Source organism: Solea senegalensis, linkage group LG15, assembly GCF_019176455.1.
Source record: "Solea senegalensis isolate Sse05_10M linkage group LG15, IFAPA_SoseM_1, whole genome shotgun sequence".
Classification (NCBI taxonomy): domain Eukaryota; kingdom Metazoa; phylum Chordata; class Actinopteri; order Pleuronectiformes; family Soleidae; genus Solea; species Solea senegalensis.
The window spans coordinates 12,312,731-12,333,706 of NC_058035.1; the positions used below are offsets into that span (position 1 = coordinate 12,312,731).

General features: G+C 40.0%; 4 protein-coding genes across 5 annotated transcripts in view; 2 read left to right on the plus strand and 2 right to left on the minus strand.

Annotated features, from left to right (window-relative positions):
• The first annotated feature begins 785 nt into the window (after nucleotides 1–785).
• On the plus strand, nucleotides 786–2,199 carry LOC122782107. Its single transcript, XM_044046314.1, has 2 exons — nucleotides 786–829; nucleotides 1,223–2,199. The coding sequence occupies exon 2, from the start codon at nucleotides 1,223–1,225 to the stop codon at nucleotides 2,078–2,080; it is 858 nt and encodes a 285-aa protein (XP_043902249.1). The 5' UTR covers nucleotides 786–829; the 3' UTR covers nucleotides 2,081–2,199.
• Nucleotides 2,200–6,751: 4,552 nt separating this feature from the next.
• neurog3 (neurogenin 3) lies at nucleotides 6,752–8,116 on the plus strand. The gene is made up of 2 exons (XM_044046536.1): nucleotides 6,752–6,795; nucleotides 7,021–8,116. The coding sequence occupies exon 2, from the start codon at nucleotides 7,022–7,024 to the stop codon at nucleotides 7,592–7,594; it is 573 nt and encodes a 190-aa protein (XP_043902471.1). The 5' UTR covers nucleotides 6,752–6,795; nucleotide 7,021; the 3' UTR covers nucleotides 7,595–8,116.
• A 23-nt stretch (nucleotides 8,117–8,139) lies between these two features.
• Nucleotides 8,140–14,318, minus strand: pdlim1 (PDZ and LIM domain 1 (elfin)). The gene is made up of 7 exons (XM_044046535.1): nucleotides 14,069–14,318; nucleotides 12,105–12,256; nucleotides 11,556–11,640; nucleotides 10,347–10,531; nucleotides 9,410–9,558; nucleotides 9,131–9,248; nucleotides 8,140–8,730 (listed from the first exon to the last, which is right to left on the minus strand). The coding sequence occupies exons 1-7, from the start codon at nucleotides 14,159–14,161 to the stop codon at nucleotides 8,544–8,546; spliced, it is 969 nt and encodes a 322-aa protein (XP_043902470.1). The 5' UTR covers nucleotides 14,162–14,318; the 3' UTR covers nucleotides 8,140–8,543.
• Nucleotides 14,319–16,924: 2,606 nt separating this feature from the next.
• Nucleotides 16,925–20,976, minus strand: part of LOC122782276 (sorbin and SH3 domain-containing protein 1) — a 40,535-nt gene continuing 36,483 nt past the window's right edge. For both annotated transcript variants that reach the window (XM_044046564.1, XM_044046563.1), the window contains exon 28: nucleotides 16,925–20,145. In XM_044046564.1, the coding sequence (XP_043902499.1) occupies nucleotides 20,078–20,145 (68 nt within the window). In that variant the 3' untranslated portion in view covers nucleotides 16,925–20,077. The remainder of the gene's footprint in view (nucleotides 20,146–20,976) is intronic.

Consider the following 20,976-nt stretch of genomic DNA (forward strand, 5'->3'; position numbering starts at 1 on the left):
ACTTTTGGTTTTCGAAGCTTTGGAATAAGTATTTTTTATGTACTTTTGCAAGGTTGTTGTGAATGAAGTCCGCCATCTTGCGCCGCCATGTTTCTGCTGCAGCCCGGAGGGACAAACAGGCCACACCACTTTCGCCTATTTAGGCTCAGTAACAAAGATATAAACCCTTTTTAAAAAAGTAAAAACACTCACAGAGTCGAAAATACATGCAAATATTCGATTTGATATGGGAACTGAACTCACTTTTCTGGTATGCAAAGCAAAGGCCACTTTAGTTACCCAAACTTCTTCTGCTGCAATGTGCACTTTCACCATTAGATTTCACTAACACACTGGATCTTTAAGATAAGAGGAACTTGTTCATTTCTTTGCTAATTTCCGGGCAAAGAGGCCCAGTAAAGACATTCTGTTCACAATAACCTCTAACATGGACATGCTTACTCCTCAGGAATATCAACTGAGATGGGTGCTTAAGACAGTGAATGTGGGTTTATGTGTATCATCTCCCCCCCACCTCTCCGTGACAACCACCCAGGTCAGAAGACAGCTGGAGAGACTGCAGCAGAACAAGGCTGCAGGCCCAGACGGTCTTAGCCCCAGGCTACTGAGGGCTTGTGCTACCCAGCTGGCTGTGATCCTGCAGCACCTCTTCAACCTGAGCCTCCAACAGGGGATGGTCCCAGCGCTGTGGAAGACATCATGCCTAGTTCCTGTCCCCAGGACAAAGTCATCCACATCCTGTGAACCCAGGGACTACTGCCCAGTGGCTCTGACGTCCCATATGATGAAGGTGCTGGAGAGGCTGGTCTTGGCCCACCTCTGACCGCAGGTAAAGTCCTCACTGGACCCGCTCCAATTTGCTTATCAGCCCAACCTGGGGGTGGATGACGCCCTCATCTATCTGCTGCATTGAGCTCAGGCTCACCTGGATGGTGCTGGAGGCACTGTGAGAATCACTTTCTTTGATTTTTCCAGTGCTTTCAACACCATCCAGCCACTGTTACTGGGAGAGAAGTTGCAGGTGGTGGGGGTGGACATGCCCACCATCTCCTGGATCACTGACTACCTTACAGGCAGACCTCAGTTTGTCCGACTAGGTTGTGGTTTGTCTGATGTGGTGGTTAGTGATGTAGGAGCCCCACAGGGAACTGTGCTGTCCTCCTTCCTGTTCACCATATACACCTGAGACTTTAAATATGACTCTTTGTCATGCCACTTGCAGATGTTCTCTGATGACTCTGCGGTGGTGGGGTGTATAAGGGATGGACAGGAGGAGGAGTACAGGACAGTGGTAGCTGACTTTGTGAAGTGGGCCAGTGAGAACCACCTGATTCTGAATGTGCCCAAGACCAAGGAGATGGGGAGGAAGAGGACAGCTCCACAACCTTTGAAGGTACTGGGGGAGGTCATTGAGATGGTGGAGGAATACAAATTCCTAGGTGTGAGGCTGAACAACAGACTGGACTGGAAGTGCAGTGCTGTGTACAGGAAGGGAATGAGCAGGCTCTTCTTTCTGAGGAGGCTGCGATCCTTTGATGTATGCAGCGAGATGTTGGAGTTATTTTACCAGTCTGTTGTGGCCAGCGCACTGTTCTTTGCTGTGGTGTGCTGGGGGAGCAGCATTGGAGCCAGTGAAACTAACAAACTCAACAAACTGATAAAGAAGGCCGGCTCCATCATCGGCTGCAAGCAGGACACCGTGGAAACGGTGGTGGAGAGGAGGATGCTGAATAAATTTTTTCCATCATGGATAACACCGATCATCCTCTCCACCACATCCTCTAGGCCCAGGAGAGCACATTCTCCAAGAGATTCAGACAGCTCCGCTGTCACAAGGACAGATTCAGGAAGTCATCAGAACTTAATAATAACTAAAAAGACTGACTGCGCACTTGCACAATGCACATTTTCTCTCCATGACATATGGTATGCCATTGCACTCCTTTATGCCATTCCTTTATTATTGCACTATTTTTTTCCCACTGTTGCACATTTTACATTTTATGGTTACATTACATTTTATGTTTATAATATTTTCTTGTATTGCTACTATGTCGAAACAATTTCCCCATGCGGATGAAATACAAAAAAGTATTTCTATTCTGTTCTATTCTATTCTGATCGAGTTCAGCAAGGTAGTACTCAAGGTCTGCGCTGCTCAACTCTCTTTACCAAGATATTAAATCTGACACAGGCTGAGATGGCCACCTTTTCAAATTCTTTGGGACCCACATCTCAGAAGATTTCTCCTGGTCAGTAAACACTCTGGTGATAGTCAAAAAGGCTCAGCAATGTCTACATTTTCTGAGATTGCTCAGGAAAACAGAACATTCTGGGGAAATGTTACCACTCCACCACTGAGAGTCCTAGTGTACAGTATCACAGTGAGGCAGGCCACCTGCTCAGCAGCAGATATGAAAACTCTGCAGAGGGTTATACTGTATGTCCAGCAGACAGGTTAACTGGCTGCTCCCTGCCTTCTCTGTGTGACACTGCCAGCACACCATGCATCTGCAGAGCCAGGAAAATAATAAAAGACCATAGACTGTTTATTGCCATCTGGGAAGTCGTTCAGCGGCATCAACAGACACACAAACTTTCTAAAGCATCTTTCCCTGGGCCACTAGAACCCTAAAATCAAAATCCATTATTATTTCATACATTCAAATATTTATTCCTAAGAACAACCATAGGTCCCACTCATCTATTACAAAATCACTATTTGTTTTATCTGTACGTGTCCTATGTTTTTTATTTATAGTAGAAATCTCAGGGTCTCATTCACAATGAAGACCTGTTTTGTAAATTTACCAGTAAATTTACTTACATACATATTTAATACTGCCATACATTACAAGTTAAAGTATCAAATAAAACAGATAACATACTAAAAGCAGGAACAGGTTTCCAAAGAGTCTCACTCTAGTGCTCTTAAAATAAATGTAAAATCCCATAGTGGGATCAACCTGGATAGTTTAAAATCCGGCTGTAGTATATTCCAGGTTGAAGGAGCAGAGTAGGAGAACACTATATTTTTTATCAAGCTCAGTATTGAGGGTACATTTAATGTAATGAAGCCCTGGGAGCAAACCAAGAATGGATTTGTAAATGAAGATATAACAGTGTGGTAGTTTGCGTACATTTAAAGAGTAGAGACTGCAGTGGTGAGATCATCATCACCTTCACCTTCACCTATTTTTATTATGGTGTCTTATGATGGATTTATATTACTTTAAAAAATATATATTATTTTGTCTTCTACAATAACAACAAATGTATTGCCTTCTCTTCATTAACCAAAGTAACTAAGCCACAAATATTGTCACTTAAACGAAAAACAATCATGAGTAGTACAAATACAATATTTTTTCTGCTTTTGTGATGATGTGAAATGTTTTCTTTTTAGAAGTGAATACAGCGCCACTGAGCTGCCGATCAGTAGTACTGCAGGTGTAACTCCAACAATACACCATGAAGAAAGATTGCATTTATAAATGTTATCTCTAAATGTGAAAGTCTCTGCTTTGTTAAAAGGGAAAATGTGCTTTTCTTTTAACTAATCTACAACTACACAAGTGCAACAATTTAAGAAAAACATAAACATATTTTATATGACAAACTCAAGTCACTCAAATAACTATGTCAGTGAGCTCAGACTGTGGTGCACACAGAGGCTGTTGCTATGCTGCTGGTAATTATTCCTGGTCAATGCAAGTTTATATCCCAAATATATCCTATTTATCCTAAATAACCTCAAAATAGTTTAAATAATCTCAAAATAGATGTTCTCATGCATCATTGTATCAACATACATCTATACAACTCAGATGGGAAAATCACCACAATGGAAATGTTATTTCATTTAAATTCTGGTCCAAGCATCATGGACACAACATTTCATATGAAAAGCCCCCCACACAAAAAATCCCCTGTATGAGTTTTAATAGAAGTGACATTTTGTTAATGCTTGTTGATGATGCAGTGGCTAACGTAATTATTCTGTAAGAACTTTATCCAGCTACAGAACATGCACATTTGTTCTTATTTGTTATCCTCAAAGAGCAACTAATGAATGCAAAGTTCAGCATTGCAAACACGCAATCAGAATAAAAAGAAAAACAACAATCTACCGTAGTCTGGGAGGTGAAAGGGGGCGACTTGCAGCCACAGCCCCCTTAGTGCTTAAAATCTTCAATCTTTACAAAAAGACAAACTCTTTCTAAGGGACAGCTATTCCACTGTAATTGGTGTACACTGTGTTCAAAAGCTGAGGTGAGAGCTACAATGAAATGCCCGTGAAAGGAAACTCCAAAGCACATTAAAAGTGAATTACTTCTTGTTGTAAGTGTGCTCGGGGTCATTCTGGTCACGACGTGCGCACCTCTCCAAAAGCGCACACGTCTCCAAAGGCGCACTCCATACTTTCTAAAAGGCAGTCACATTGTTGAGGGGTTGCACAAGAGGTGTACATATGGCATCCGGGTTGCAATTAAATGTTTTAAGATGTTTTTCCTTTCTTGAAGAAGTTTCCTTTTCTTTTTCTCTTCTCTCGGCAGCTCTTTGCCAGAGAGAACAAGAGGAGGGGGGGCACATTGAATGGCTTTGCTGCGAGTTAGGGATGACAACAATCTGGTCAGCGAGTTGTTGGACTTTGATTGCCCCCTCAAAACGTCCTTCAAACAAAAAGCTGAAGAAGAAAATAAAGCACCACCTGGTACTTCTGTTTGCTAAAATAATAATAAATAGATTTTGTATAATAAATAGGCAAAGAGACTGTAAAGTGAAGTAGCTGAGGAAGTATTAATCAGGAGAATCGGGCAGGTATCACCTGCTCTGGAGCTTACTCAGTTTATTGTTAAATATTGTTAAATCACTTTTCGTAGCAACTCCTCTCTGATATCTGTTATTTCCACAGCGACTCGCCGCTTATGTTTGCCTATACTTTGCATAACAAGCAAGACACTACAGCACACTGATAAAAATCAAAGGAGAGAGACTGGCAACTTCAAATCCACACCTGTTCACGATATCCGAATATGGATTTGGCATCAATGATTATTTGTAAAGTGGTAATATTTAGTTTACTTTAGACTTTTCGTGCCATTTATAACAGCAAGGCACCATCTCCTATCTCACTAGTATATTTGTCCAGTTTATTGAAGCATATGGTTATCAGATTGTTCCCAAAACACATATTTAGACAGAAAGTTCGGGGGAGTTTTTGTGATCCTTTGCTGGCAATTGTAAATCATGTTTGGGCTCTGTCACGCTCCCCCTCTCCCCCCCACCGGAGCTGAGACGTGTGTGTATTTGCTGACTTATTTTATTGGTCTTTAACTTCTTAAATGTACAGTTATATTACAAATCTGTCATGCGCTAATGAGTTTGGGCGAAATTGGACATGTTTGGAGAGGCCATTGCGCACACATGTAGGCTCACATTACAGATGCAATCGAGCTTTTGTTGTCCTCACACACAACAAGACCCTTTGTACTATCCGTTCACACAAAATGTTTCACCCTGTTAAATCTCCTTTGTCAGGTGGCCCCATGCGTAATTGCCTTTGTCCAGACAGCGGAGCATTGCGCTTTAACGCAGTAAGCAAACGTTTGTCCAAACATGTGTGGCATTTAAAATAAACACTTTCTTTGACACAGGTTAGATTTTATTCGCTAACACATAGAATAGTCGTTCTTGTAAACACGTTTCTCTTGTTCTCATGAAAGAATGGTTTAGTGGAGTTTTTCAGGTTTAAAGGTTCTTAAATGGCACACTTTTCAGCACGAGATGAGCGCACAGCTAAAACGCGGCCATATATTTAATTATAAACATACATTTGAGAATAATCGTGCTTTTATTTTTTATAAACCGTTCTGTGGTGCGACTGTGAACTTCAAGACATTTCGTGGAGCCAATTTTCAATGTGCCATAATTAATGTGCACCAGGGAGCACACGTCCCAACATGTGCGTAAAAATTGGTGCAATTAACCGTTAAGGATGGAGATCTATTAAAAATGTATGAGCAAACTCGTACCTGCTGCGTAAAACGTAAGCACCATTACACTACTCAAATTTCACAGCTTTTACAGCTAAACAAAATATAAGATTATCTGCGTAAATTGAACGTCTTAAATAAGAAGGGACATGAACATAATAGTATTGATATCCAGTGGATCTGAGCAAAAATTTCATTATCTTTGGTTTGGATGAAGATTCTACGCGTAAAAAGTTTTTTTCCCTCTGCGTTGTGCGTCGATATGAAAATAAAGAAACAAACCAAACTACGCTGACGCACAAGGCAGAATACATTGTTTATAAACATGTCCTGCCAAGTGGTGAGGTGACTATGACTTCTAATTCGTGAATAGTCAGATTTTTTTAATTATCGCTTCCATTATTTTACACAATAGACCACGAGGTTTATGGAAACTTTTGTTTCACAATCATTTTGTATAAGAGATAATATATTAACCTGGCATCAGCTACTGCACTTCACGCTGAGTGTATTTAAATGAAAATCGAACACGAACACATAAAGAAATACAACACTGTGAAGACTGAGAGATGTAGAGGGTGAAGGACGCGCTGCCTGGAAGCTGATTGGCCACTTGACCGCCGCTGTTGATTCAGGCAAAAAGATAAGATAAAGGCCATATAAAATGACAAAGATGCGCATCCATCCCTCACTGTCAGCTGCACATGTGCACTCTCTGCACCTCCAGCTCCGCAGCGCAGGATTAACAAGGACGACTGGCTGACTCCTTATCCAAGCTTCACCTGTCACGAGCACACAAGTAAGTGTAAACATGCGGTAACAACCCACGTGAACTTCTTCTGTTTGTTGTATGGATTTCATATGTTGTAGTGCACATTCATCGTATGTGCACTGCGTATTCAGCATCCTTTGACTACAGTGCATCATTTAAAAGATGGAGATACGTAAAATTATCTCAACACGAGGTTTTAAGCTTGACTACGGCAATGTGTGATAGAGTCTCATCATTATTTTAATTGCACAGGATGTCTCCTGCAGTCCAGTGCGAGCCCGGTGCCCTGCGCACGCCCAGACACCCAGCGACGACCCGCACCTCCGAGGATGAAGCTGGGGACACTTCTGAAGACTCTTTTCTGGGGAGACTACCGTCTGTTTACGGAGGGGCGGCGTCCTCAACTAGACATCCCAAGCACAGAAGCAGGAGTGAGCGGCCTGGGCCGCGGGGAAGACGCAGAATGAAAGCGAACGACAGGGAGCGTCACCGGATGCACAATCTGAACTCGGCTCTGGACGCGCTGAGAAGCATCCTGCCCGCGCTGCCCGAAGACGCAAAACTCACCAAGATAGAAACTCTGCGGTTTGCGCACAACTACATCTGGGCTCTGACGGAGACTCTGCGCATGGCAGACCCGCAGGGACGCACGGCGGACCTGACGCTGATGTCAAACCTGAGGAGCCCGCCAAGTGTTTCACCTGCAGAGTCTGGTTACGTGTCATCACCTGACTTTGACCCGCACAGCTATTACGCGCCAGTCAATGAAATGAGCTGTAAAATCATTAGACGAGGCGAAGCTTTTCATTTCGCGTCTATGTGGTGAACACATCTCAAACCTTTGCACTATTTATTGTAATTAAGTGTTTTTGTAATGAACAGCGACGGGTAAAAGAATAAGCATAAGTACGTCACAGCAGGTGATTACCATCAGCAATCAATGGGAAATGACCTGCAGTGATATTTGAAGATTATGACCTGTATGACAGAACCTTCAACACCTGCACTTATGTCTGATCTGGAGCCCTTGACACAGCAGCCATTTTGATAAGTTACAGAAGAAAAATCACACGTGTAAATTATTATATGACCAAGTTCTATTTAGCTTAATTGCTGCTGTGCCAAGGGGCCATTGCTCATAAAACAATCCACACAGAGCAGCACCTTACCACAACATTCCCTGTGTGCATTTTATTCATTTCTTTTCTGACTAAAAGAGATAAAAAAATTAAGTACCTTTCAAAGTTAGCCATTAACATAATCTGTGAAGGTTGAAAATGTTACTGTGCTCACATTTTTGTCAATCTATTTTAGCAGACAATGTCTGCTAAAATACCATGAAGGACAATCAATGACTTGTGACACAGGGGGTTAAAGATAAAAATATTTATTTGGCAGTGACATTCAAATGTGTTTCCGAGCTATTTTGAAGCATATAGTTGGTCTATTTATTTAATAAAAGTGTAGAAAACTATGTTGTCTCTTGGGGAAGTTTGTCTGCTAAAAAAACATGACTCACATGTACAAGGACAACATTTGGCTGTCATTCTGATTTTAGGGGTAGTAATCAATTTACCTTTTGTAGTAGCCTAAGTTAATGTGCAAATCGACATTTTGAAAACAGGTAGTTTCAGTGACTGTACTGAAGCAGAATGCCAGAGAGAGATAGAATCATTTGATTGTCTTATGAGTAGCATGAGCTAAATACTGTAATGTTTTGGATTATGTTGTGTCATTTAGTGGTGTGCAGTCCAAGGCTGAGCTCAGCCGGCGCTCTACTTGGGGAAGACAGTGACCACTTCGTAGCCCTCAGGCGGAGTTGTTCGCTCCCGTGCATGCTTCTCACAGTAAATCTGGTCCTCCACAAAGAAATGTCCCTTCTGTTTTAGGTTGGTTTCGCAGTCTGTGCAGGTGTAGCACTCGGGGTGACGGAACTTGTCCCTCAGCTTCACCACAATCCCCCTGAAGTGCAGATGTAAAGATCACATTACGCATGACACACTATCTTCTCGTCACATATAGTAAATCCACTCAAAATTAAGACAAACATTAAAAAAAATATATATATGTATATATATATATAATGATATAAAATGCATTTCAAGACTACTGCAAGTGATAAAAAGGCAAAAACTGAGCTTCAGGCAAGGTTCATCTGGTGGTTTTTACTACATTCAGCCACAAGAGGGAGACAAAAACCACATCTTATCTTTTACCAAATGTCATCAGACAAGATAAACAGCATATCGGCACATAAAAGATGCCAGAAACTTATCAGTGTAGAAATAAAAACAGATCTGGAAGTAATAAATCTTTTGTGTGTTTTATATAAGACAGTACAGGAGAATCATAAAATACTTACACAATCCCAGATCCACATTTGTCACAGATGGGTAACTTCTCTACACCCCCCACTGATGAGCCGATCTTTGTCGTGGGTGCCTTCACACTCCTGAACCCTGAAGGTTTATCAGGGTCACCTACAAACATCACACACACACTGAGATCTGAACATATATTCTGATTTTACACATTTTTCAAACAGAAAAACCCAATGAATCTATTTGTGCTTTCCACAGACAGCATGCATTGTAAAAAATGCTCCTCTATAGAAACTGTGAATAATAAGTACAATTTGTACCAGTCTCAAGGATCTCCTGAAGCACCATGAAAGAAGCCGACTGTCGTGGAGGCTCATCGGACTCTTGGTTTTCCTGTAGCATCTTGTAGACCTCTGAATCTGCAGTCACAGGCGGCCGCTTGTTCATTTTTGACGGATCTGAAGGAGATCTACAAAGCAAGTATGTCAGCAGTAGGTAAAAATCCCCATGAAAGAAAATCACAAGCTGAAATAATAATAAAAACTGTCTTCAGATTTGTTTTTGTTCTTAATATTGTGATATGGTTTAATATCGACTTATAACATTTTGGGGTCTTAAAAGCTTAAGTAAATGGTATGAGATTCTTAATATAATCCCCCTATAGTTGAGCACACTCTGAATACCTCCACTTGTTTGACCATCACAACAACATTAATTCTGGGGCAAGTACTCAGAGCACTTGGTACAAAGTACAAACTTACAAGCTCAGTTTGTGATGAGCAAGCTCATAAATAAATCAATAAAAATCAGCAAATTCAAACAGTTAAAAGTTAACCAATCAAAATTATTCTTAGCGTCATTATTACACTTATTTTTTTAATTTCTTTCAACTCATGTGTGCTGTAAAAGAGTTTTGCAATAAAAGAGAGTTGGGTAAAAGCTATCACACAAGAGAACAGTGAGGAATTAATTTGATTCTCTACTGCAAGTCTAATATATACACACATAATACAGTAAGAAAAAGCATGGAATTGCAGAGTGGAGATGCAATTTGACTAATTCTGAAATTTCAGCATCCTAAAGAAACCTAATAGTTTACCAGATTTATTCAATGTGTACTTCCTTAAACCTCAACCTCCAAAGACCATAGTAGCTTTGGCTTAGTTTTGGAATTAGTGTTGTATTAATCCTGACCCTCTTGGGACACCATCGTCAGTTGGACTGCACTAAAGTAGTTTAATTTTAACTTTCTCTTACTTGCTGGTGGCTTCATTGGCTGTAGCGATGGTCTTCACCTCGTCCACAGCCGAGTTGAAGTTCTTGATGTTCTCTGAAGAGTACAGACCAGAGGGACTGTTGTACTGGTTGGTCACAACTTTAGGGCCAAAACCAGCAAACGGCAGGGCACTCCTGTTGTGGGTGGACCCAATGTGTTTCACCTCCTGTAAAAATCAAACACTTCTGTTAAAGGTTAACCAGACCAGACGTTAGGGAGTGCAAGTATTTGACATTATCCGACACATGCAACACACATGTACGACAAACTTGATGCAAAAGGTGGCCACAACAATTTTCAATGAACAAGTAAAACACCATGCAGTTACCATTGTAGTATTACGTGTGGTTCACGTCTGGTTTCAATAGAAATCAGTAATGTTTAAACTTTTCTGAAGTGAAAATGTCTTTTTCTTCGTAAACTGCTTCCAGTTAGATACAAAAGTCACACATAATTTATCAGTCTGGACTCTGGAGTCAGCCTTAATTGTAGCTAACCAGTTAACATCATCACACTGGCATGCCATTAAAGTGGGCACATAAATACCACAAAATGAAGCCCATGCTTTACAGTGGAAACATGGAAAAAGCCTCTCAACATAGCTCGTGCGTCAAGCATCTGACATGTTAATTACAGAATACCCCAGAGTCTCAGAAAGAAAGTAAATGTACAAAAAGAAAAGACAAAAAACAGTACTTGCATGGAACAATGTTACATTAACTTAAAGAGAACAAAAATATAACAAAAACTAAAGTGGCATTAAAGTGAAAAACTCCAGACAATCACTTGAAACACGTGCTTTTGTGTGTACAAGAAAAATATGCAACATCTGTGACTTGTGAAACACACAGAGTCTGGAAGACATCACATCATTTCCTACATGATTTCACACTTTGGCCACTCAGCTGGCAGGGACTGTGGATTGCGTCAGAGCTTGGCTGATAAACTACCGTCTCCTAGGAAACCTCCTGTTGGAAAGTAAACAATGACTTCATCATTGACACTATAAAGAGAAAAAGAACCCACAAGCCTTTGCGGGTGTGGTTGGACAAGAATGCGCAAGCTTCCAGAAAATATATGGCTACCTGTGAATGGGAACACTCACAATTTCTATCTAAATGACAGAGTTGGGCAAGTAATTTGTAAAAACTCAGGTGATGCCTGAAGGTTTGAGCTTGACACATACACACCTGAGGCTCTGATTCAAGATTCATCTTGTATGGATGCGTCTTCCCCTCCTTGCATGAAAGTGGCGACCACAATTTAGCTTCCGACCTGAGGGACGGAGGAGAAGGAATATAGCTTATAATTCTTCACATGAAAAATCTTTCTGTTTCTGGGTGTTTTCCTGTGTAGATGTACATGAACATGAAAGTGAAAAACCATTGAAAACCAGCGATGACTTCACTTGATTTTCTTCACAAGTGAACAATGCGTTTCACTGTAGCACAGCTATTGTAGGTAGCATTGCCGGGCTGCTTGATTTTCTCTAAGTGTGTTTAACATCCCTACCGCTTAAAATCATCTGCTATAAGAATATTTCTGACACGGACATGACACTGCATTACACAGATTAGCATACATACACCTTCCAGAAAAACAAAAGACAGACATGCCCTTTTAAGAGCATAACATCACTCCCTGAACACCTTGAGTGTAGGTGAACTGTCTCAAATTACTCAGTGTTTTTCCAGCCTGTGGCAATTTACATCAGACTGGTACAAGCTGTTACATCCTACCTGTCTATGGAGAGCACCATCTCATCTATACAGCCCTTAATCTTGTTCTGTGCTTCCAAGTGAGTCATGTTTTCTGCTGACTCTCCGTCGATAGCCAAAATGATGTCTCCGATACAAAGATTGGCCTGAGCTGCTTTACTCCCAGGGGAGACCTGCAACACAATATAAAGCAAACACTTTTAGGGCTGTGGCTATGTCCAAAAACATTACCACATTAAAAAAAAAGTTATAAATCAGTCAATTGCAATGATGACTTTTGCTCCTTTGCTCCATTTTTATATTTACAACAAACACTTCTCACAAATCTGAGCTAAAACATTCCTGGCAATCATGCGTTTGGGCCTCAACGTGTTTGCATAGACATTTGTAATTCTAGAGTTAAATTCTGAGACACTTAAGGAGGCAAAGTCTTAACATATGTGTTTTCATGCCTCTTTCAAACATTTAGTGTTGTAAGCAATGACAGCCTACAAAGTTAACTTGTTAAAAATGTGAAACACACTTTTACAACAAACATATACATATGCTTTCACTCCCATGTGTGTTTACCAGAAGGTTCTAGTCAAATGAGAACATACTGCTACTACTAGAGTTGAGCTCTGTCTCTGAAGACCATGTTGACAGTAAACAGGCAAAAGCCACAAGCAGAGGTGTTTTCAGTGGTTCAGGCTCAGCGCGTCCTCTGTCATAGATAAGGTTGAGATAGACTTTGGCAAAGTGCAGAAATTCCTGATCACTTTTCCATGGGTGGGGTGGACCTACCACTGCAACAACATTTACAACAAGAACAACAGCCTAAAGTACACAGTGGAAAGTCATATTCTGGTTCATTACAGCCACAGGGGTTTCATCTCTACAAACATAAACTGTGTAATTGTGTCTAATAAAGTAATAAAATATGTGTATTGATGTAAGATGATGCTGTAAAATGACACAATGAGCAACTGTTGACTCAGTAGAAAGGTTTAAACAACACAGAAGGATAGCAAAATAAAGAAGAGATTGACAACCACCCTCCATGTTAAACTTCTAATTCAAAGTTGGGTCTAGGAAAGCGATACAATATGAAAGTCCAGAGATTAGAGACTGAATCTCTGGAGTAAGCATTTGAATAAAGAATGTAAAACAGCAGACTCCATAGAGAATAAAGCTGCTTTTTATGTCTCTTGGGGGTGATATTTTGTATGTAGCATGAACACGATTAGAATTAAGTTAATGTAATGGCTAGAGTTAAGCTAAACAAATATCACCATCTTATAGCAAATCTATCAATAAGTCAGTGGTTTTCAGATACTCAGTTAAGAACTGGAATTCTCTCACTCAACCTGGAAAATAGCAGATATAAAAATGTTCATGAAGGATTAATGTGACCCTGAAAATGAGTCACTCTCTTCTATATTGTTCTTATTATGATTGATGAGGAATACGCAGACTGAATGGAATGTCTGTTCATCATCAGGAAATGTTCTGGTCCACTGATGATGACAGGGAAAGATATTACTGCAGTTTAATGTCTATAAGTAGGCTACCTATACACCCAAAACCTGGAGAGATACAATTAATTAATTGGAAATTATTATTTGTAATTTATGTTCTTCTCTTGTTTGTGTTGCCTGATTGGTAACAACAAAACATAATAGTTTCACCTGTAACAATAAGCCAAACATTGAATTACAGTTCCCCACCTGAACAACATGTCATGTATTCTTTAGCCTGGTGTAATGTTTTGTCTCTGAGTGAAGGTGTTTAAGTAAAAAAACTAACTTCAGTCACTAACAACACGCCGACGACAAGCTAACGCTAGCTAAAGTAAAGGCTTGTGTGAACTAACGGTAGCACCTTTACCTGAGGCTAGTGCTAATGGAAGCTAGGTTCCAGGTTAGCCTGTTTACGGCGAAGGCAAGAGGTGGACAATAAACTCAGGTGTTGTCCCTGATAACAACGAACAGCGAGAAGTAACTTACCCGGGAAACAGCCAGCGGCTGCTCAAAGTCCTTTCCCCCAACCAGCCTGAATCCCCAGGGTCCGGGACCCTGCATCACCACCCGCACAGGCATGATGTTAAGGTGGTGCTACTGTGTTCTTTCTTTTCTTTAAAAACAGAAAACAGACTCGTGTGTTCACAGCTGTTTTGGACAAACAGTCCAGAGGAGGCTGAACCACAGGTTAATATGGGACGAGCGGGTTTGAAGTTTCCTCGCTGATAAGAGAGAGAGAGGGAGAGAGAGGGAGGGAGCAAAGATCGTTTATCGAGCGATGAATCACTGCGCTGTGTCTGTGGAGACGCGGGCCGTGCTGGTCACATGACCATCAAGGAAGCGCTCATTCATTTTCAAGTTCACAGAAGATATTTATTTTTAATCTACAAACGTTATCACACAAAACTGACGGATGAGATTTCAAAGCAGAGGTCTTAAAACAAACACCTTTGTTTTGAAATGGTGTGTAACATTGATCAATTATGCTTTAATTGCAATATTATGATGATAAATGGGGTGTATTCTCTTTTTATGAGTTTGTTTTTTTTATCCTGTAATAGGTTTCGTGATGCAAAGTCAATGTGTGATAGACACACCCTCATAGATAGGTGACCAGGTAGAGTCAGTCCAGAATAATCTGTCCAAGGCCATCACTGGTATTGTTTCAAATGATTACGAGGACATTCGATTCATCTGACTTTAGATGCGACGAGCAATACATGTGGGATATACATTTTACAGTTGACAAAATCATTTAATGTAACAAAAACTGAACCTTTGTTTAACCACAAAACTCCAGTTGTGTTCGAAAATATATAAATAAAACAATTTAATAATAAAGATTTGTTAAGATTTCATTCTTTTATTTTACTTTCTTTTATATATTTTGCAATGCTGTTTTTTAAAAATTTCTTCTTCAAAAAAAATAATTCATAAATTTAACTTCGAGGTCGAATGCTTTCATGAATTTAAATAATGCTTGAAGTAGGACAGCTAAAATGCGTTTGTAATGAAAATACTTTGAAAGCAGAGCAGAGTGGTTCCTCTTCGTTTTTTGGCTCCTCTCTGACGAGCTCGTGTTTGTTTTACGGATGTGGGCCTGCCGGTGCGTCACCGTGTTTTATGCAAGCTTACCATTTATGGTAGAGCAAAATCCCAGGATGTGGAATGTGCCTCTCCCAGAATTCCTGCCAGAGGATCTCTTCTCAAAGTGAAGAGAAAAAACCTCCACGCAGCCAAACTGAACCAGACACGTCCTTTCTTGTGGGGTTTACATACATGACCTCAGATATGCCAGTTAAGGGCCTAAAAAGACCGGTTTCAAAGTGAAGCTCTTATGATATGTATGCTCTATTGTAAGGATAAGTACATCTGCTCTTAGCTGTCAAGGTTGTTAATACTGTACATATCTGTCGACAAATCATCCTTATGTGACATACAGTATGTTGCCCCATAGGACACACAGCAGACATGATACATTAAGTTTAATGGTGCGTGCCAGTTGTGGTTGGAAGTTACGTTATTCCTAGTTCCACTCGGATTTCCAGCTCGAAAAGTCAGAGCGACCTCACCAACCCCGACATGGGATTACAAGATGGCTGTCACTCATACAAACAATGCAATTTTCTACTGTCATATTTGTTTCACAGTAAATCAGTCTTACACATTGTAATGTTCACTTTTTATCACTTCCAGTTTTGACCTCCGACTTCCAATGTAAATGGAATGCACCATATCCTTGTAGAAAAGCTTACCAAACATTACCTTTAAAGGTCAAAGCCCATTTATACTTGATTTTCACAACCCTACATACCTCCATGCATCTTTTGCATTGGTATGGACATTTACGTAATACTTCTTCTAGAACAAATACTAGTAGAGAATTTTGTGGTGGTGGAACGTAACACTACTAAATGTAAGTTGTCATATTGATGAGGAATATTGGTGTGACGCAGCATAGTATTTGATATTTTCCTATGTCTGCTGCTTCGGGAAGATCGTTGCATCTCTTCCGTCATTGCAATCTCCCCTGCTAGACACACAATGATGGATGCAATGAACACAAAGTACAGAAAAAGGCTCCGTCAGTATCCGTCTTTTGTGTGGAGTATAAATGGGCCTTTAGAATTACTGATGTAAGTAAGTAAATAAACTTTAATTCTATAACGCTTTTCACAGATAAAATCATATAATGCTCTGATAATAAAAATGTCGAGTGGCATAAGACAATACAAGGCCAATTAAAATAACACAACGACTCAAATACATCTAGCTTGTCTCTTCTCTAAAAGAGTCAACTGAATCAGTCAGAGGCAGAGACATGGGTTTCACAAACGAGGAGCAACAGATTAGAGCGAAAGGTCACATCTGGTTTTAGGCGCCGTCAGAGGATTCTGACCTGAAGAACTAAGTGATAGATCTGAAGACTATGGGGTTCAAAGATCACAGATGCACTGTGGTGTTCGTCCATGATAACATTTTAAAATCAATGTCTAATATGAGACTGCAAATTGCAACACATTGAGGACTAATCTGCTCATCCCTCCATTTACAAAGCATCTCAGGGAACTACGGTGGTCTTTTACAGAGAGGATGTCAGTTTTTTTGTTTTCATAGTAAGCTTCTGCTTCAAAATGCTCTGGCTGGTTTGTTCGTTCAAACTACTGTAGAAACCTGGCGGCACAAGATGGCGTGGCCTACATAAAGACAGGTCCTTGCCTCGAGTAGGCTACTTATAAAGGGCTTATTTTAAGACCACGGAAACCAAATAATTCATATTTAAAGAAATTATATACAAACTGGACCTTTGCTTTTGCCTGGAATCAAAACATAACACACCAGAAAGTTTAAATGGTTTATTAAATATTGCATAATACCGAAGTCACAGCAGTGTATAGGATCTTTATTTTAATAGTGTCAATGAAACAGCACTGCAAATTGAAGCAAACAAACCAAACCTGTTACAGGTTGTGTGTCTCATATAAACTAGTCCATTCTCATGATCATTAATCATTAGGTTGAAGCATTGTGTCACACTCCCAGGTACTTGCACGGTAATGGACAAGTTCTTAGTAAATGTGCTCCTCTCACAGAGACAAGGATTAATGGGAGAACAATGGTTACATTAAATATGTCATCAATACATTTCAGTGATACTCAAAAAAAATGAAATGAAATGAAAATGAGGCACAATTTTGCATCTAAAATAAGGCATTATGACCCTCACAATGGCAGCGTAATGTTCATAATGAGTCAAACCTCCTGTGCTCAGTAATGCTCCACTCTGTGCTTTGCCAGAAAACCTTCAGGTAAATAAACCACTGTGAGTAACTGAGAGCTCAGTGTGACGCTCACATCACTCGCAGTTTTCTTTTCTTCTTTTTTTTTATCTTACATATTTACAGTCCTTCGTGTGCCTTCTTGTGTCTGGCTGCTCAACAGTCTGCGTTCACTCACAATATAAACTCAGACTTTGTTTGCAGCTCGTGTGCACAGAGTCAGCACCACATTCATATAATCATACATTCATACACACTGTGATGTCTGAGGGGAGCACAGTATCACAGAGACAATCTATGATGGGACTGAGTGATTGTTTTGTCACCGAACAGTCTTGTGTCTGAGACAGAAAACGTCTCCGCGTTTGTTCCGTCAGGGAAGAATAAAGTACTGAAGTATTGAGGAGCTGGAGCTACGCGGGACAAAAATATTTTGCCAGCAGTGAAGGGAAAATACTTTAACATTGTCAGTGCTCTTTATAAAAGCAAACCAACAGTGCAGTGTATTTATTGTACTCTGTGTTTTATTTTGCTGAGGAAGTGTTCCAAATGTAGAATCTGTTCAGGAAAAACAGCTCATCTCGTCTCAGTAGCAAACTTCAGAAAGGAGGAAGCATCGTTGGCCACTGGATTTTAGTACAACAATAAAGCACTTCATCTATGACTAAACTTCATCTATCACTCACTGTGTGGGTTTGCCACGTACAGCTGCATTCACGGTTACACATTCAGATGCAAAACCCAATGATAGAGTAAACATACCTTTGAAGGTCTAGTGATCGTTATTGTTTTATCTTTACTATATTTCACGCCTGTAGGATTGTGTATACGATACTAAAAGGTGATAGTCTGGCACCATTTAAGTGGAAATGTGTGGACCGTGTAGAGCGTTTGAACTCGGCTGCTTGTTTACACGGGCACTGACAAAAGCGATTTTAAAATACTTTTTTTGTAGCAGTTGTTCAACAAACTACACCCATCTGCTGCTCCGAGCAGGTCACGACAAGCACAGAGAATTATTTTGCGAGTACTATTTGAGAACTCCAGTGAGGGCCGATGAGCCTGCTGCACCAGTCGATGACAGAGGGCAATTTAATGAAAACACAAGCACGCAAAAAAAAGAAATACCTGTGCATGCAGAGGAGCTATTCTGACAGCGCGTGTCCAGGATCTGATGGAAGAAGCTGTGAGAGCAGAATTCAAACCATTCTCTTCCAACAAAGAGCCACTAAAGCTCAGAGAGCAACCTGATGAGCCTATCGTCACTTCAGTTTACTTTCAACTGAATGCAAATGTAGAGCTGCTAGCTGATAGTGTATCATGCTCCAATTCGGATTTGTCAATCTCTAATTGATTTCTATTTTTATTTTTTTTACAGTACATGCTGTTCTAATCCTGACCTCTGAAACTGAATCATTCCACTAACTGTAATGAGTCATAGTCAAGACATATGAAAATATGTAGCCATATCTATAGAAGGCCTCTTAAAGTTTTTTCTGTACACATTTACAGGGCTAAAACACACACTCTCATCAGTCAGGGCAAGGTTAAAATGAAAATATATGCTCAGAAAATCAGTACGATTATTTTCCACACCTCTCTAGCTTTCATGAGAAGGTATTAATAGTTTTTTTTTAGTGTGACCCACTGTTATCTTCTAGGTGTCTGAACAGGAAGTTAAGAGCTACCACGCCTGTTCTGTGGTTGAGCTGGAGCCGGCTGTGTATCAGCAGCTACCTTACAGGCCGCAGCCATCAGCAAACACGGTAAAGAAGAAGAAATAAATAGAGGATGTACACGTACACAGTTTCTCTTCACCACCACGAGACAAATGTGGCACTGTCCACAGAGAAAAAGGTGAAGCAAACTTCAACACTGTTGAGTTTCTAGTCATGCACATGACTGTAACAACTCTTGTATAACAACTCTTGGATAAAAGTGAAGGCAATACTGAACCTGTTTTTAAAACCTTTTGGTTACACAGAGGTGTGAAAGCTACTTGAAAACTAGCCAATACTGACTTAATGGTGATTCAGAAAATGTAAAAGAAAGCGTACGCACATATGATATGTCAGAACAGTATCTCTAAAGGACCTTAAAGAAATAAACCACCAAATTCACATGATTTTCCTCAAATCTATCAAATTGTCTGTTGCACAGTGAAGAGTGAAAGACTGAATCACCACATTAAACTCCAGACAACAAAATGTTTGTTTTTTTTTTCTTAGAATTTAAATAACCTGTCCTGAAAGGTAGATCATGATAAAACAGCTCCAACCCGACAACAAACAAAAATATATTTTCTCCTCTCCCAGTTCAGGTAAAAATAATCCTATCTTTGATCCATAAACTCAGCTCTGCTGCCGGCCTCCAGACTGAGGTGTTACGTAAACACTTGTGTACTGTGGAATTACAAGGACAAGATGAAAAGCAAGTGTCTGTACAAAAAGCAAGAGTGTGTTAGGTTTTTGACCGAGAATTTCCACACGTGGGGATGGACGTATTTTGATTGTACAGTGTTACTGAGGTTTGGGCAGTGAGCTGTCTCTGTCTTCGCCTCGTGCAGTTTGACATACCTCAGGCTTAATCCATCACTTTCTCCATGATCAAACGGTTCTGGCTGGCTAAACGTCTACTCTAACCAACAGCCATGCGTGATAGTAATGACTTCCCAAGCTTGGCAGGCAATCATGTGTCACAGCCAGATTAGATATCTTTACAGTTTCACCTCCTTCACGTAATTCCCAGGGAAGGTCCCAAACTGTTTTGTCCTCTTTGATGTACCTGGAGAGAAAGAGAAAGAGACGCTGATTAGGAAAAAGAAAGTGAAATGATACTTGAAACACAGTACACGCCCTGAGCATATCCATTGCAAGGTTATAATAGTTTTTAATAGTAAGTTTTGATTAGTTTTAGTTTTTATTTAGTTTTGACTTGTTTAAAAATGTGTTTATTTTAATTAGTTTTTAGAGCAGGTTTGCTGGTTTTTATTAGCTTTTGTTTTTTATAATATGGAGTATTTGCCAGGTGCAAGAGACTTCAATTTAAATGTTTATTAGGACACATGAACAACCATCCCTGAATCAAACATAACAGTCTACAAGAAAGTAACCTGAAGTGTAAAATGTGGGACGGAATGTCATAGTGCTGAGCTTGGTGTGAAAGGTGAAAAATATAGCCAGCAGAGTAAAGACACACATAAACACAACATAAATAATAATAAATAACCCTCATGAGGCACATCACGTTGCTTGTGAGCCAGGGGATGAACCAACTCAACCCAATTATCTACATAACTAATGTTATGTTTAACTTATATTGTATTGTAAACTAAAACAAATTGAAAACATTGTGTTATGAATGAAAATACAACCTTTCAAAATTGCCAGCAGAGACTTCATATGAACCCATGTATAAAATAAATTTAAAAGACGAAAACTAAACACGTGTTCGCTACAATTTTAGCTAGTTTTATAAACAATAATAACCTTGGTCCCTTGCAATCATCAATCATCCGCTGTCATCCTTTAGAAACTCTATATGTGACACAGTGAATATGTCTCCATGTTTACAGGAGCCCTGAGCATGCACATTGCACACTTGCAGTCGTTTGCT

What these genes read in the sequence shown, in the direction of transcription:
- neurog3 (XM_044046536.1), top strand. Translation starts at nt 7,022, where the DNA reads ATGTCTCCTGCAGTCCAGTGCGAGCCCGGTGCCCTGCGCACGCCCAGA.
- pdlim1 (XM_044046535.1), bottom strand. Translation starts at nt 14,161, where the DNA reads ATGCCTGTGCGGGTGGTGATGCAGGGTCCCGGACCCTGGGGATTCAGG. An exon ending in ATCTTGAATCAGAGCCTCAG is followed by an intron (nt 10,532 to 11,555) that starts GTGTGTATGTGT and finishes TGATTTTTACAG; the next exon opens with GAGGTGAAACACATTGGGTC. An exon ending in TCAGGAGATCCTTGAGACTG is followed by an intron (nt 9,249 to 9,409) that starts GTACAAATTGTA and finishes TGATGTTTGTAG; the next exon opens with GTGACCCTGATAAACCTTCA.
- LOC122782107 (XM_044046314.1), top strand. Translation starts at nt 1,223, where the DNA reads ATGTTCTCTGATGACTCTGCGGTGGTGGGGTGTATAAGGGATGGACAG.